The sequence below is a fragment of the Musca vetustissima genome, unplaced genomic scaffold (assembly GCF_032173495.1).
Source record: "Musca vetustissima isolate MV318-11 ecotype Yass unplaced genomic scaffold, APGP_CSIRO_Mvet_v1 utg18749, whole genome shotgun sequence".
Classification (NCBI taxonomy): Eukaryota; Metazoa; Arthropoda; class Insecta; order Diptera; family Muscidae; genus Musca; species Musca vetustissima.
In genome coordinates this window covers 177096-195712 of record NW_026882420.1, presented here as the reverse complement: position 1 = coordinate 195712, position 18617 = coordinate 177096, and the positions used below count along the sequence as shown (strand labels likewise).

General features: G+C 34.3%; 1 protein-coding gene across 1 annotated transcript; it reads left to right on the top strand.

The window, feature by feature from the left end:
- The first annotated feature begins 13621 nt into the window (after positions 1-13621).
- LOC133328788 (uncharacterized) lies at positions 13622-14629 on the top strand. The gene has a single exon (XM_061537334.1). The coding sequence runs from the start codon at positions 13655-13657 to the stop codon at positions 14627-14629; it is 975 nt and encodes a 324-aa protein (XP_061393318.1). The 5' UTR covers positions 13622-13654.
- The last annotated feature ends 3988 nt before the right edge of the window (positions 14630-18617 follow it).

Below are 18617 nucleotides of genomic sequence, written 5' to 3'. Positions count from 1 at the left end.
GGATACCTCTCCTGCAGATTCTTCGAATGCAGATTCTTGTAAGTATGACATAACTAATAAAATTAATTTATTTTACAAACTAATGACAATAAAATTTACATTTCAGATACTGACCACGCAACGGAAGCTCCACTGATGAATTACGTAATCACTTCCGATGATTGCGTTGAAAGCGCGTCCACATTCTGCACTAACGTCCGCAACTATCCAGAAGAGAAATTTTTCGAAGAAATTATCAATAAAAATTTCACTAACTTAAATATTTTCTTTGGCAAAGATATCACCGGTCCTGACGATATCAGTCAGCGAATGAACTCTGACTTCGATTCGGGCTATGAAAACTTGTGTGGTACTGTTAGTAGGGTTGTAAAGCCTAAAGCTGGTAAAGATCCCGATGAAAATTATAAAATTATTGTCAATACTGAAAAGTATATACAAGCTATTCACGTGGAGGAGTGTATGTAAGTGTCGTAGACGTCATATGGCGATACATATATATTGATATTGATATTCCTTCATTTGCTTACAGTAACGAAGGTTCCGCCTGTGGAGTATACAGAAATCTTCAATTGCCGAATACATATAACATCACCTGCAAACAGAGTTACATTGTTCGTTCTCTGGTGTCGGTATCTGATGGAAAATTGTCACCGCTTCCGTTTAAATTTCCATCCTGTTGCAAATGTGTACTGAAAACTGGATAAGCTAAAGGAAAATACAATTAGAATGCGATTTATAGCAGGTAATGTTCTGCAAACCAAATTCTCACACTCGACCGTTTTTTTTATACTATACCACGAACGAGATAGACCAAAAGCTACTTTTGAACATATATTTAGAATCAGTTTCTGAGTGTGTTAATTTTTATTGAAATCGCTTCAGACTAAGAAAAAATTGTCATATATATTTTCGGCCGATTTTATGTAACTAATGCACAAAGCAAAAACAAATAAGTGAAAAAGCCTCGCGCGATCGCGATTGAATACCTGAAAATATAGGGAACATACCAAAAAGTGGACCTGTACATTTCTAAAAACGGATTATGTAAACTGAATGTAAACCATAAAACAAATTTTAGAAATTTTTAATGCATAGTTATACCCTCAGCTTTATAGTATTAGCCATAGCTTTAACACGGTGAAATGTGCCTCATCGAAATATTGGTTCTAAACCCCATGTTTCTTTAGACCAAATCCGTTTCAGAAAATTTAGATTTCATCAAAATTTGCACTTCTTATTATTTCTTCCAAACTGATTTCAAATTCGAAAATGGGAAATATCGGTCCACACCTTTTGGAACCTCCACAAAGGGACTAGGTCTTAATGCGGGCTATAGTTCATTATCGAACTTTACTTTTTTATCTCGCTATCCTCCTCAGGTAAAACGATTACAACAGAGTCTTAGAACCAAACTTAAAACGCGGAACAATTCAGATAACTATTTTAATATAAACAACTGAAAAAGCCTTAAGTTCGTCCTGGCTGAACTTTGGATGGATTTTCTGGAACCCCCACAAAGGTACTAGGTCTTAATGTGGGGTATAGTTCATTATTGAACCTTACGTTCTACTTTTTTATCTCGCTATCCTCCTCAGGTGAAATGATTACAACATAAACTTACAACCAAACTCAAAACGCGGAACAAATCAGATCAGATGCGGACTACCCCAAAAAGGGGGCGAATATTAATAATTTTTGGTAGGGAGATTTGTTACCATATACGACAACAAAATACCAAATTGCAGTAAATTGTGTGAAAAAATGACAAAATTTGTATTCCATAGCGTATATGCTTACCCCTGAAGGACAAAGACCCGAGAAGTTAACAGTATATCCAAGAGGAGTGATTGACCTTTAAATTGATACCAATTTTATTGCCGTATGCACTCGGATTGGGGAGTTACACTTAAATTTTTATAGGTGCTTACATATTCATATATTATTGAGTAACCCATTGTCACTCTGGAGGGCGGAAATAAGGATGCAAGTATAGTCAAGGACAACGCTTATACTTTTCGTTGATAATCAGATAATAATTTTGGGATGAAGGGGAGCGAAGAGTTATTTTGATTATGTTTTTTTTCGATAACACATCCCACGGTTAAGGGAATTTGGACAAGTAATTAAAAGGGTTGTACTGAATATTAGTAATATTTTTTGACCTTTAGTCGGTCAAGAGGGTGCAAATATCGTGAAAGTGAGATTTTCGTGGAAGTTGTGTAGGGTATCATATGGTCGGCCCCGTCCACTTTTGCTTGGCGTTCCTAGTTGAGCCTAGAATGACTGACTTTAGTTGAGTTTTGTTGAAATCGGCTTGTATTTAGATGTAGTTCACATACATATTTTTGTCTGATTTTATTTTAATCCGTTTCAGAAAATCTATAGTCCTTCGAATATGGTACATTCCTTACTGGTTTTGTACGGAATAGGTTACTTAACATTTATGCAAAATATTTAATCTATTAACAATTTAAATTTCTAATATAATTTTATTTTTTGTTTGTTTTCGCCTCTTTCAGATACCCAAAAAACTCACAGGATGGGTGGCAGGCCAAACTGTCCATTACTTAAGATTTAAGAATTTGAAATTACTGAAAGACGTTCTCTCGATGCCACATACATACACAATTTCATATCATATGTACACGGGTTGCATTAATACAAAATGTTATTAAAATACATAGTTTAAGAATACTAACAAAACAACAACAACAAAAATAATAATAGTAATAATAATAATTATTATTTTTGGCAGGTTTGGGACCTTTTGGACCTATTGATTTTATAATTAAGTACAATTTAAGTTAAAACAACCACAAACATATTTACAATACAGCATTTTTGTTGATGTGAAAGGCTGCAAGTTATTTTGAAAAAAATTGACACCGGACCCAAATAACTGTCAAAGTGACACTTTAAGCCATATTCCAAATAGTTGTGTGTAAAGTAAATATGTATGGTTTTCGGGTTTGAGGTTGTTTTGGCTAGCTATTTAAGCTAAGTATTTTTTATGTTTGGAAATTGTTAAATGTATATATATTAAAAGAAAAAACTAAATATTTGTAAAAATAAATAATTTTTATTATGTACCTCTCGAAATTGTAAACTACAATATTCTCTTAGCTTATACGTATAACCAAAAGACAATTTATGACTCTTATATGCTAATTATAATTTCTTATAACAAAACGAGTAGAGTATAAACGTTTTTTTTATTATTGTTTTCCAGTTATTTTGTAATAAATTAAAAATGTAATATTTGCATTGAATTATGTGATTGGGCTGTTCTTCTTCTCGGTGCTACCGTGTGGGAGTAAAACACTATAAAAGCAGTAAGGAAAGTAATAAAGTCGGACTGGGCCGACTTATCTTTATGTGAACCGACTAACAACAATTCATACACTTGCCATTCTGTCAAATATGCTAAATTTCATTACATTTCATTTTTTTAATTCGGTTTAAAGCAAACTTGACACACACTATTCGGTATGCTGCACTCTTCAAAATTTTATCTTAATCAGACACCCATTGATTATTTAGTGCACAATTAACATGATTTTGGTCGAAAATATACATGAAGATATGGAGGATATGCTAAATCTGAACCGATCAATTCAGTACGCTATGTCAAATTTCGTGCAAATCGAAATATAATTAGGGACATTGGTGAACCATTTACATAAAATCGGACGAAAATATATATAGGAGCTATATCTAAATCTGAACCGATTTTCACCAACATCCAATTCGGTTTATAAATGCGACCTGTACTTTGCTTAAAATTTAACATCAACAGACGGACGGGCGGACATGCATAAATCGACTCAAAAAGTGATTCTATGCATATTTTCCAAATGAACCCTGTGTCTATCACGTTTACTTTTGTACCCTGTACCACAGTGAAGGGTGAATGTCATAAAAAGTCAGACATGGCCGAATATATGATACTCTTAACCAGAAAAGAGACGATCATCTGTAACAATCCTGTCTATAGAACAAACAAATCATATTTGGGGGATCAAATGAAATATGTGATCTACATAGATATATGAACCAATTTAAATAATTTTTTATCTGCCAATTAATTAAATATCTGCCAAATCACATGCCATTCTTGGGCTATTTGTTGTACCCTTTTTATAAAATCTACTACTCAAACTGTAGGTATATGTAGTTTATTTTAGCATGGTACAAACATATGCACAAAAATTTAATATGCATTCCATTTTGATCTGCCTGTAAACACAAAATAAGCCACTTTACCTCTGTGTTTGATTAATTCGGGCAAAATTAAGATAGCCTCCATACTAAGGGGAGGGTGTAACATTTAATTACAAAAGACAAATAAAAATTTCATTAAATCAGACGGGTCATGAGGTGGACTATGCCATGGTAAAAATTCGGTTAAAAACATGTCCAGAATCCGCAAGATACAGAATAATGGGCATGCCCGCTACTTCGTATGCGGAAAGGAATACAAAAATAATAATAACATTTCATATGGAAATCGTGAATACGGTATAATTTGTTGTACCATAGTTCTATTTAGTTCCACTTCTATTCCTACAGCTAATATAATGTTTATTAACATTCAGTACTCTTCATACACATAATCACTATATTCCGAAATCTCTTTCCTATTTCCATTACACATTAAAAATAGATCAGAATTCCTATCAAAATGTAATGCATTTTATATTTATTTCTATTTATTTATTTATATTTATTTCTACTATTCGTACACATAAATTCGAGTTTCCAATGTTGTCTCCATAGCGTAATACCACACTTTAAAGTAATATAAATCCCAAATCTAAGGTTTCAACCAATTCACACCCATAAATAAAAATGTTTAAAACTACATTAATCCTACACTCCAACAGTAATCTTAATCCCACCAAAGTCCAAAGTGTACCATTCTGTACTTTTCGTATCCATATTTCAAACCTACCTCAATATTCCAAACCTGCTTTTAAATAGTAATCAATAAGTCCAAATTTAAAAATTTCAGTTCTGTATTTTCACTAAATTGTACCAGATTTGTACCATTCTGTAATTTTCCTACACTCCCAACCTAAGTTGCAACTTTCGGGATTCTAGTTCTACCCGTTCACCAAAGTAAAATTGTACCAAATTTTGTGCTTTTCGTACCCATAAGTACGAATTTCCATAACTACCTTAGTCATGCACTCCAATAATACCCTTAAGATCACATTTAAAGATTCCAGCTCTATCCGTTCACCAACATCCAAATTGTACCAAATTTGGTACCATTTATTACTTTTCGTAGACATAAGTACGAGTTTCTAAAACTGCCTCAATTCCACACTGCAACAGTAATGTTAATCATAAATTTCAGGATCCCAGCCCTATCTTTTCACATAGATCCAAATTGTACCATATTTAGTACCATTTAGTACTTTTCCTATTTATGAGTTTTAATTTCCAACACTGTCTAAATCCTATACTCTAACAGTAATTTTATTTTCAATTATAAGTTTTCCATATCCATCCTTTCACTCAAATCTAAATTGTACTAAACGTAGTACCATTTAGTACAAATAATTACGCATTTTCAAAACTACCACCATGTCTCAATCCTACACTCAAACCTTAATTTTAATTCCAAATTTTAGGATTCCCGTTCACACAAAACGAATTGTACCATATTTAGTACTATTTAGTGCTTCACGTATCCATTAGTACGAAATTCCAATAATGCAATAACCCTGTCATTTTCATTCCAAATTTTATTCAAAATTTTCATCTCTATCCGTTCATCCAAATATAAATTTTGCCAAATTTAGTACCTATTAGTACACATATTTACGAATTTTCAATACTACCGGCATATCTCAATTCTGCTCTCCAACTGTAATTTAAAATCAAAATTGCAATTCTCAGCCCTATCCGTTCACACTAAAACATTTTGTAAACCATTTGGTACCAATTAGTACTTTTTGTTTCTATAATTAAAAATGCTCTAAACTACTTCAATCCTCCAACAGTAATTTTAATTCCAAAATTCTGGAGTATAGCTCTATCCGTTCACACTTAGTCAAGTTGTACCAAATATAGTACCATTTAGTACACATAAGTACTATGCTTCCATATCTCAATTCTATATTCCAACAGTAACCATTATTCCTAATTTTAGGTTTCCAGCTCTCTCCGTTCACCCAAATCCAAATTGTACCAAATCTAGTGCCGTTTAGTACTTTTCGTACACATAAATACGAACTTCCAAATATGTCTCTATAGCTCAATCTTCAACAGTAACCTAAATTTCAAATTTGAGGTTTTCAGCTCTATCCATTCAAACAAAATCAAAATTGTACTAAAGTTAGTACCATATAGTACTTTTCGTACCAATAAGTACGAATTTCCTAAACTACCTCAATCCAACACTCCAACAGTCATTTTAATTCCCAATTTGAAGACTACAGCTCTATCTGTTCACCTAAATCCAACTTGCACCAAATTTAGTACCATTTAGTACTTTTCGTACACATAAGTACGATTTTTTAAAGCTAACACATTCCTGTACTCCAATAGTAGTCCTAATTCATATTTTCAGGATTCCATCATTTTACACTCAACTAAATGCAAATAGTACCAAATTTAGTACCATTTTGTACTTTTTATATGTATAAAAATTCGAATACGAATTTCTTAAACCATTTCTATACAACAACATCACTTTCCAACCTGAATTCCACATAAAATTTCATGATTCTAGCTATATATGTTCAATATATATACCACTAGTACTGAATTTAGTAATGTTTAGTACTTTTAGTACACTTATAGGTCGAATTTCCAAAAACCCTTTTGTACATCTTTCTAACTTTCCATCAGTGACCCACATTCCAAATTTCAGAATTCTAGCTCTCCCCGTTCGCCTAATACACAGGGTACCATTTTTGGTACATTTTAGTACTTTTCGTACCCTTCTAGTTCGAATTTCCAAAAACCCAGCCTTATCTCACGCCTATATACCAACAACAACCCACACTCAAAATTTCAAGCTTCTAGCTTTAGCCGTTTCGTCTGGGCGATGATCTGTCAGTCACTCACTCACTCAATCACTTAACACTAAGCTCTTTTATATATATAGATATAATCAAGTTGTACCAAATATAGTACCATTAAGTACACATAAGTACTATGCTTCCATATCTCAATTATATATTTTAACAGCAATCATAGTTTCAAATTTAAGGTTTCCAGCTCTCCCCGTTCACCCAAATCCAAATTGTACCAAATCTAGTACCGTTTAGTACTTTTCGTACACATAAATACGAATTTCCAAATATGTCTCTCGGTATAGCTCAATCATTAACATAAATATTAATTCCAAATTTCATGTTTTCACATCTTTTCGTTCAAGCAAAATGCAAATAGTACTAAATTTAGTACCATTTAGTACTTTTTGTACCAATAATTACCCATTTCTTAAACACCTCAATCCTACACCCCAACAGTCAATTTGAAGACTCTATGTTCACGTAAATCCAACTTGCACCAAATTTAGTACCATTTGGTACTTTTCGTACACATAAGTACAATTTTTTAAAGCTACCTCATTCGTGTACTCCAATAGTAGTCCTAATTGATATTTTCAGGATTCCATCTATATACACTCAACTAAATGCAAATAGTACCAAATTTAGTACCATTTAGTACTTTTTAAAAAACATAAGTACAAAAATCTTAAACCATTTGCATACATCAACACCACTTTTTAGCTATATATGTTCAATATATATAAAATTAGAACTAAATTTAGTACTTTTAGTACACTTATAGGTCGAATTTCCAAAAATCCTTTTGTACATCTTCCTAACTTTACATCAGTGACCCACATTCCAAATTTCAGAATTCTAGCTCTTCGCGTTCGCCTAATACAAAGGGTACCATATTTGGTACATTTTAGTACTTTTCGTACCCTTCTAGTTCGAATTTCCAAAAACCCAGCCTTATCTCACCCCTACACACCAACACCAACCCACACTCAAAATTTCAAGCTTCTAGCTTTAGCCGTTTCGTCTGGGCGATGATCTGTCAGTCACTCACTCAATCACTTAACACTAAGCTCTTTTATATATATAGATAGCCAATTAGAATGAAAAATGTGTCCTAAAAGCCCAAATACCTCCTCCACCTCATAGTAGAAGTACATGTAAAAATTGTGGTGTAGTGTATACAAATGTTTGTCTCAAAAATATCAAAAATACTTAGACATTATTGTGCATATGTCAAACAAATATGTATTATTTTCTTTGCAGCTGAAACGTGTTGCCATTTATTTCAATTAGGTTAGAAGGTTTTTTGCATTTCACATTTTATTTAACATATTTTAGTACAGGTCATTGTTCCCTATCAATGTTCTTGCATGACACATACGACTATGAACCCTAAAAAATAAATATTGTCATGTGTATAGAATAGAATATGTCGAGATTTAACGTAAAGATATACACACACACACTAATGGGACGCGATGAACCATTAAAGTCACTTAAAAGCTTTTTATGATATAAAAATAAAAAAAAAGTATTTTTGAAAACATTCTAAATTTAATTTCAACATCGATTGTATAATATGGCTTTTGGTTTATAAGAGTGAACTATGCAAAGAGTGATGTTAAGAAATACATTTATAAAGGAATCTATTATAAGAGCCACTGCTTCTATTACAACAATCTTATAAAAGAAATTGTGTGTTAATAAAGGTGCATAAATGGAAAAAGTTCAAGTTATAAATACGAAAGATGTAAAAATACGTCGAAATATTATGACATATTCACGTATTGTAAGTTTGACAACTATACATGTGTCAATGAAATTTTGTAACGACCTTAAAATCAATAGAACCTGTTCTATTAGGGTCAATTCGGAGAGGGTAATTTCAACCCTAAAACAGGGAGCGACAACATTGAGAATATTAACAAGTAAAAAAGTGTCAGTCGGTGTTGCCGACAGATATATACCCTAACCCTATGGTTTACGGAGGAGGTGTTTGGAGTTATATACAAGTTTTGTTATTCGTTTTATATATGAGGTATATGTTTAATTAAAAAAGTTTCAGATTTTATGTTGATCACATATATAATATTGACCTTTTTGTAGGATGATCAGAGGATGGACTTGGTCTAGGCTTGGTTGTGCAAAATTTGGTTCAAATCGGCATTGCATTCTTCTAATGGATTAATAAATATTGAACATTTCGATCATTTGTGGGGGAGGTACCAGAAGGAGTGGACCAATGGGTGTCATCTTCGGACTTCATCTAGATAACAGGTCGTGTAAAGCTTCGTACAAATCGGACTTTTCATTCGCCTGATATTGGATTTATAAATATTGAACATTTTAACTCTTTATGGGGAGGTACCAGAAGTAGTGGACAAATGAATCCCATCTTCAAACTTGATCTTTTCTTGGCTTTGGTAATAGGATGTACAAAGTTTGGTTCAAATCGGACATACCATTCGCCTGATATTGGATTTATAAATATGAAAAAAATTTGAACTCGATCTAGGTTCGTTTAATGGAATAGGTGTGCACAATTTGGTTCAAATCGGATATGCCGTTTGCATGTTATTATAAAATTAATTTTTAGCACAATTTTTACAATTTTGTGGGGGAGGTACCAGAAGGAGTGGACCAATGGGTCGCATCCTTGAACTTGATCTAGGCTTGGTAAACATAATAGGTTGTACAAAGTTTCGCTAAAATCGAATCACTTTTTAGCACAATTTTGACCATTTTGTGGGGGAGGTACTAGAAGGATTGGACCGATAATCCCCATCTTCGATCTTAAACTAAGTTTGGAAGAAATATTAAGATGTGGAAAGTTTGGATGAAATCGGTTATTACCTTCGAGAGTTATCGTGCGCACCAGCCGGACAGACGGACGGGCTATCGACTCCAAATTTTCTGAAATGGATATACTCCAAAGAAACATGTGGTCTAAAACCAATATTTCGATATGACACTTTTTCACCGTATCAAAGTGTATATACCCTCATTAGCCATAAGGCTGAGGGTATAGACGGCCATCTATGTAAAAAAACTTAATTTAACGAATTTCAATCATTTATTACATTTTTTTTAGGTTAATGCATTTAATACAGATTTTCATTCATTAAATTCATTCTGAAAATGCATTGCCATTTTTATGCGTAAACAATAAATATGAACGTATTTTACATTTTTTAAACATCTATCGTCAAATGCAATAGAACATCGACCATCATATAAACCGGTTCAACATTAAATTTGTAATGACTAATTTTGGTTACAGAACAATTAATTTAATTAGTATCTACCATCGGACCCACTTTGTGCGACATGAACAACTTTTTTTGCGACATGCCAATAATTTCAAATTTATTCCGCATTTCTCTTTTGCCCATCTCCAGACGTTGCTATTATTTTTATTCTCTGGATTCACACCATAAACGGTTGGTAGTCTCATCTGCTCGTCTGCCCAGCGATCATGTCCAGCATCGTCAGCAAACCTTTGCGCACCGCTATCAACTATCACTTGCTGCAGACGACGAACACCAAAACTGGTAAAGGAAGTTAGCGCCGTCTCGAAGTCATTTCAACTTTCAATTTGTTTGTACAGCGTTTTGTGTGAATTGTGTCTGTTGCGATTTGTTATTGGCAAGGGGTAGCCATTGCGTTTTTTTCTTTCTGGAGAGTAGAAAATACCACAAAATACCCAAAGATGTTATTTTGAGAAAAAATATATTACATTTCTACCTTAAATAAAGAAAGGAAATAGTATTAGTCGCGTATAAAAAATAACACCTTAAATATCAGTAACAAAGCTGTTAAAGTTCCGATGAAGTTGTTTGGACGTTACTAGGATTCCTCAAAAGAATCGTGAATTTTAAATTTCAGTTTAGTTGTTCTTAAATATTTATTATGGCCACCATTGAGTACCTTCCACCATTGAAAATATCATAAATTGGATCTTATTGTGTAAGATGTCAATGTTAATTTTCTCGTAGTTCGTAGTTTATACTTTGAAAAACTGAAATACCAAATTAGGGTACTCAGGTTGGAATATTAGGCTACCAACTTTTTTTGTAGAACATTTCCTGAGTGTTTTTCACACTCCAAAAACGGTATCCCAAATAACAGCCTCCTTTGGTTGGAAAATCTGGCTAGAACTTATGTCAAGACATCGATTTTATTTTCCAGTAATTCTAAATAAAAAATAACCTGTATGGAAAATTTCTCCGGGATTCCAAATATGAATTCCGTAAATGTGAAATAGGTTTGGATAGCTTCAAACAAACATATGCCGAAATTTTCGACAGACATATATTAAAACAATAATATTGCTTGGAGCGGACGTAATATTATACAAGGGATCTATATTTCAAACGATATCCATTAATTCCTCGTTTTAAATTAAGAAAATGAGCTATGTATGACAAATTGTTGATTTTGCTGGGTGTTAATATAATGAAGAAAAACCTGATAATAGTTGCATACTTTTAGGCGCATATTAAAATTTATACCTAAATCAATCACAGCATTTCGCAATGAAACTTATAGGATACAAAAGGGTTTATATTTTGGAACGGAAAAAATCAACACAACAGCCAATCAGAAGTTGACATTCCTGTTTACCATTTTTACTCGGCAAAATTTACAAAGTGAACGTCATTTTATTTTGCGTTCTCCTTAATTAAATTTCATTTGTTGATTTAATTGGATCATACACTAATTCAAGAAATCTCAAGATCTATTGAAGATATAGCCGATTTATTGTGTAAAAAATTTTAAAGTTCCGCTATTTTGTTAATTTTTTAGCAAAGTCAATAATCATAGTTCATACGAGAGCCAGACATGTACACTTTCTAACACCGTTGGAATTTGCGGAATCCGATGTTCCAGTGAAGAGTTATCATGCCCGCCATCAAAAATAAGGAATTTTCTTTAATCACCAAAAACAAAAGTTTAAAAATTACTAGTTTTGTGGGTTCAGTAGCGGGTTTGGAGTAAAAAGTTGCAAACATGTAAAACTGATAAATTCTCTTCGGTTTCGATAACGGAACTAAATCTAATATGACACAACCCATTTGAAACGGTTCAATTCGTCTGTGAATGTTTTATCGTATAAGTATTAATGTATTATGAAGCTGGTATTCTGTATCAGAATCGATTTAAATTTTATAACAGAATCTTTGCTATTCTATTTTTTCTATGCATCGCTTAAAACATCTTTGCATTTATATCCTCCACAATGGAGTGTATCGTTTTTATATTCTATATCGATTAAGTCATGTCCGTTAGTTTATCTCTCCAACTGTCTGAGATAGCAAACATTAACATATTGTTTGAGAGTTTCTAAATACATTGCGCTTACTCCCATAATGTTTGGCATTGAAAATGGAACATATCAGTCACTTTTTGGTATAGCCCACTTTGATACGGTGAAAATGTGCCTCATCGAAATATTGGTTCTAGATCCAATATTTCTTTGAATCAAATCCGGTTCAGACAATTTGGAGTCAAATTTCATCCAAAATGGGACCAAATGGTCCACTGCTTTTGTTACCTCCCCTAAAAGTCCGAAGGTTGGCCCCCTCCTTCTAATACATCCCCCGCAAAAGGTTAATATTTTATAATCTTGTAAATTAAGTTTAAAGCCAATTAAATGATCGATTTAAACATTAAATCCGAAACAGCTTTGATAAAAAAAACAACATGTACCTTCTATAAAGCAAATAATAAAACCTTGGTGTAATTCCGAAGACATCTGCAAACCACAGGCTGAGAGTATATGACATATATATATATATATATATATACGACGGCGAAAGCGACTGATTATTTTTATTTAGAAAATAATTCCAAGCTTACTTTTAAACGAAAGTGAATGTAATGCGGTATTCCATGTTCTTGTTGGCTAAAACTATTTATTGTATGTTATAGACAGAACAGGTCCATGGGTTGAAACGCCTCCATTGTAGGCATTTTATTGCTATTGGCCTAGCGAAGTGGCTGTAATTCGTATTCCTTGGGTAAAGAACATCCATGCCCATTTTCCATTCTGAATGTTTGTAATTTGGTATTTCTTTTTCTCAGAGTACAAAAATATCAATGGATTTTCGGTATTTTGAATGTTTGCTTCACTATTTTTATTACTATAAAATTACTATTTCTATAAAATCAAATGGTATAGCTAATAATTGCAAAACCTCCTGGCACATCTACACAAATTTTTTGTTCGTTGCTTTGGGCAGTAGTGCAGCAGTCTTCAATCTAATATAATAGATTTTATTATGATATCATTAATTTATTATAAATTGTTTTTATTTTTATTAAGTTGCATTCCCACATTCATTTATTTTTGTTACTACACCTCTATGAATCGATCTGTAATTATTTGTATGTACGTAAAAAAAATAAAACTGAAATTACACCCGAATTGGCATCCCTAATGCTGGCCCACGATACATGGTCACTGTGAGGTACTTCGACGAATTCAGTATAAAAGGATGAGACATCAACTGAAGATCATTAGTTAGAAAACTGATTTAGTATTAGAAGCAACGGCAGCCATAACTTAGCTTCAGTTGATATAAAAAGTTTTACCAAACCCATTCAGTTAACGAAGATCAAATAAAGTTATGAAAGCTTTCATATTAATGTCGTGTTTGGCCTTGGCTGCCGCTAAGCCAGAAGCTGGTTATGCCTATAACAGACCAGGAAGTGGTGGCGGCGGAGGTGGTTTTGGTGGCAGTTCGGGTGGAGGTGGTTTTGGTGGTGGATCCGGCGGAGGTGGATTCGGCGGTGGTTCTGGTGGAGGTGGTTTTGGCGGAGGTATTGGTGGAGGTGGTTTCGGTGGCGGAGGCTTCGGCGGTGGTGCTGGAGGTGGCGGCTTTGGAGGTGGAGCTGGAGGTGGCGGATTTGGTGGTGGTGCTGGAGGTGGCGGCTTTGGTGGTGGTGCTGGAGGTGGTGGATTTGGTGGTGGCGGTTTCGGAGGTGGTGGTGCAATCGGAGGATTTGGTGGCGGCGGTGGCGGTACTTTGGTCCAGAAAAGTGTTTATGTCCATGTTGCTCCTGAAGAACCTGAAGAAGTTCGTCCTAGACCAAATATTCCTGTCGGTCCAGCCCAGAAAAATTATAAAATAATTTTCATTAAAACACCGTCAGCACCCGCATACCAAGCTCCTGTCATACCCGTTCAACCACAAAACGAAGAAAAAACTTTGGTTTACGTGTTGGTCAAGAAGCCCGAGGAACAACAGGATATTGTTATACCCACGGCAGCACCTACACAGCCATCCAAACCCGAAGTATACTTCATCAAGTACAAGACTCAAAAGGATGTTGGTGGCGCTGGTGGCGGAGCTGGTGCAGGTGCTGGTATTGGCGGTGGATTTGGCGGCGGTAGTGGTGGTGGCATTGGAGGTGGAATCGGTGGTGGTGCAGGCATTGGCGGTGGATTGGGTGGCGGCCTTGGTGGAGGTATTGGCGGTGGTAGTGGAGGCGGTATTGGTGGTGGAATTGGTGGCGGTAGTGGCGGCGGCCTTGGTGTCGGTATTGGTGGTGGAGCTCCATCGACTAGCTATGGACCACCTGGAAAATCTGGCCATCATTAAATATTTCAAGAACAATGAACAATGCCATACGATATCAAATCGAACATAAACCGATCTTAATGAAGCAATGAAAATGAAGACGTTATTGTAAATATCTATTCGAATGTATGCCGAGGATATCTAAATACAAGTCATATGTAGCACCTATCAACTTTTCTATATCTGTGTCTCTTTTACCAAATCTATCTACCTATCTACTAGTATAAACTATTATCTTTGTAAATAGTATTAAAATAACAAATATTGAGGCGTTTATATATGTATATATTGTTGATTAATTAATATTGTTAACTAATTTTAATAAGCATAATAAAAAATAATGGTGACAAAATTTAATAGTAAAGTGTTTATAATTGACGAGGTTTTGATTTTGAGAATTATGAGAATGCAAAAAATCCATATATAAAGCTAAGCCCAGCCTATATTTATTTTTATTCACTTTATTTACAGGAAACAATGGATTTTGTATCGCTTTCCAATCAACATATCCTAACTAGTGTGTACATTATAATTTGCAATTAAAGTACAGGTCGAAATGATGCACCGATGGTCTTTCTTTGATGTGGTCAAAATCTTTATTTTGACAGGCTACACTTGAACACTGAAAACACATGCACATGGCGAAGTCAGAGTGCATATGTAAAACATAAGGAACTTGCGTTCATTATGGATGGGATTGCATTGATTATGTACAAAACAAAGGGAGCCGTCGAACCGGTTCAGCACATTATTATTATTTTTTTTTTTGAAATCTCCTGTCAGCTTTTAATAAAAAAGATTACAAATTTAAAAAAAAAATCCGTAAGGAATGTTCAAAAGTCGGACAGGGCCGACTATATGATACCCTTTACCACTTTGGGTACATACAAGAAATGTTTATATGTACAATATCTTTTACATAGAATAGACATAGCATCTTTAGAGGACCATTGATATGGAATCGTGCGAAATCAATTGTGTGATGTGCATATCTAAAATTTACGAAAAATTTAATGTCATTCATTGAGCAAAATATGTATAAGATCTATATATAAATGGACGTATTTGAGCAACCGTGGCATCCACCATTTGGTATGCTGCAACACAGTGCGCTATCCAAAATGTATCTCGATACAAAATCCAATACACGTTATTCTAGGTTCGATTTTGTACGCTGTACACTAATTCGCCCTAAGCGGACAAACTTTAGTTACTTGGTACATCATTTTGATGAAATCGGATGAAAATATATGAGGGAGTTATATACATTGACAGTATGGTGCACTATTTACGTAAAATCGGAAAAAATTATATATGGGAGCTATATCTAAATCTACACCAATTCCAACAAAACTTCGTATATATCAATCCAGACCTAATTCAGTACACTGTGCAAAATTCTGTCTCAATCGGACAAATATTGGCAGTATGGTGCTCTATTTACATAAAATCGGACGAAAATATATATGGGAGCTATATCTAAATGTGAACCGATTGCAACAAAACTTCGCATATATAAATTTGGACCTAATTCAGTACGCTGTGTAAAATTTTGTGCCAACCTTAATGTGACTCTTTTGTGCTCCATTTATATAAAATCGGACGAAACGATATACGGAAGCTTTATCTAAAACCGAACCAATTCCAACAAACTCCCATATATCAATTTGGACCTAATTCAGTACGCTGTGTAAAATTATGTCTCATCGAAATTTTTCTTTTAGATCCCATGTTTCTTCGGATCAAATCCGTTACAGATAATTTGGAGCCGCTTTACAAAAGTCCGTCTGTCTAACTGGATGGTGAGCACGATTACTTTCGAAACGAGTAACCGATCGTAATATTTCTTCCAAACTTATGATGGGGCAATTAGGTCCTCTCTTTCTGGCACCCCCTATAAAATGTTCATTTAAAATATCATGCAAACCGACTATTTTCATCTCTCTTTACACAAACCAATATTTCAACCAAGCCCCACAAAGAGTCAATATTTTGAAATCTTGTAAATCTCATATGGATTTACACATTGTATTTTTTACTCATATATATGGAATATCCGATATAATATTGAATATCCGATTTGATCCAAACTCTGTACATCGTAATATTTTTACCAACTCTAACTCAAGTCCGACGTAAATGACCCATATAATATGGAATATCCGATTTGATCCAAACTATGTACATCGTAATATTTTTACTAACTCTAACTCAAGTCCGACGATGCGCCCCATTAGTCCATTGTTGAAATCACGATTGAGAGAGATATATTTATTAAAGAGCTTTGAAATTTTGCACAGACATTGATAGTACTCATAGGTATTGTAAATGGGATATATCAGTCCATCCATCCGTTTTGCTGTCGCCCCCATATAACGGTGCCCCCAAATATTCGACATTTTGGGGATTTTGGACACGTTTTCCAACCGAATTGTCTGTAATTTGGTATTTTGGGTTCTCATTGTGTAGCACATCTCCGTACCAAAAATCATTGATACTGATCCAAGGTTCGAGGTACTCCCCATATAATGGTACTCCATAATACTCGGTATTTTGGGGATTTGGACAGGTTTTCCAACCGAAAGGGCTGTAATTTGGTATTTTGGATTTTTATTGAAAAACACATATCCGTTCCAAAAAATTTTTAATATTGACCAAAGTTTCATGGTAGCCTTATATTAAGGTACCCCCAATATTCGGTCCTATATGGACCGGTTTTCCAACCGAAGTGGCTGTAATTTGGTATTTTGGGTTCTTATTGAAAAACACATATCCGTACCAAAAATTGTTAATATTGATCAAAGTTTCAAGGTAGCCTCCATATTACGGTACCCTCTAATACTCGGTATTTTTGGGATTTTACCACCGACTTGGTCGTAAGTCGGTATTTTCGGTTCTCATTGTATAGCACATCTCCGTACCAAAAATTATTAATATTGACTCAAGTTTCAAGGTAGTATTTGGATGATTTTGTCTGTAATTTGGTATTTGGTATCCTCATTGGCAAATCTCACTACCAAACAATTTCAAAATTATCCCCTTTTTAATGTAGCCCCATATGAAGGTGGCCTCAATATTAGATATTTTGAGAATTTAAATCAATCTTTTTCTCAGGTATACCGGTTATCGATTATTGTTACACTTTCTCAGTCAGTCTGGGGCACTAGGTTATATCAAAAGCAAAACAAAACAAAAAATGCCTTGGCATTTTATAACAATTTACATTCACAATCCACCCTAGGATTTTCGCTGATGTCCTTGCTTTTCTCTGTTTGTCTGTCTGTCGGCATAACTTGTTGGTAGCATTATTAGACGACGTCATCAGGTGGAAACTCACAACAGCAATCAGTGTGTGTCCCCATTCAATTGCAGTTGGAACAACAGACAACAGTGGTGTTATCGTTTAGCTTCGTAAAAAAAAGAAAACAATAACATTTAGTACATTCGTCGTCGTTTCTGCTGTTATTGTTGTTTGTTGTTGTGGTTTTTCTTCTTTGCTACCAATATTGGTAGTAGAACTGATTGGTGGGAAGAACTACCATATGGGGTGAAAAGCGAAGAGACGCTAGAATGCTAGCACGTTGGCACGAACTTTATAAAAGGCTCGCGTTATTCGAGGAACTCTCTCAATTCACCGGCATTCTTGTGGTAACGTAAACGTGGCAAGGACATATCGGCATTCGCTTTCATTATTTCGTTGTTGGCATTCATTACCTTCGACGTGTTACCAGCAACCCAGCGACGTAGCAACATACTCGTCAGTCAGGCACTTGAGCTCAAAGAAGCGAGAAAATAAAGACAAGAAAATGTGAAGGGCTAAAGAAAATAAACAAAATTAATGGAAATTAAAGGAAAAATAAAGAAAGAAATATTTTGAGAATGCAAAAAATGTGATGTGATTTATTAAAAATGAAAAGATGAATGTCTGTGCTTTTTTGTTGTGATTTATATGTAATTGTGAGTGAGTCGCCTAAAAATGAAAGTAGAAATCTAAGAAACAACTCAAAAA

Coding starts and splice junctions, on each gene's coding strand:
- LOC133328788 (XM_061537334.1), top strand. CDS start 13,655: ATGAAAGCTTTCATATTAATGTCGTGTTTGGCCTTGGCTGCCGCTAAG.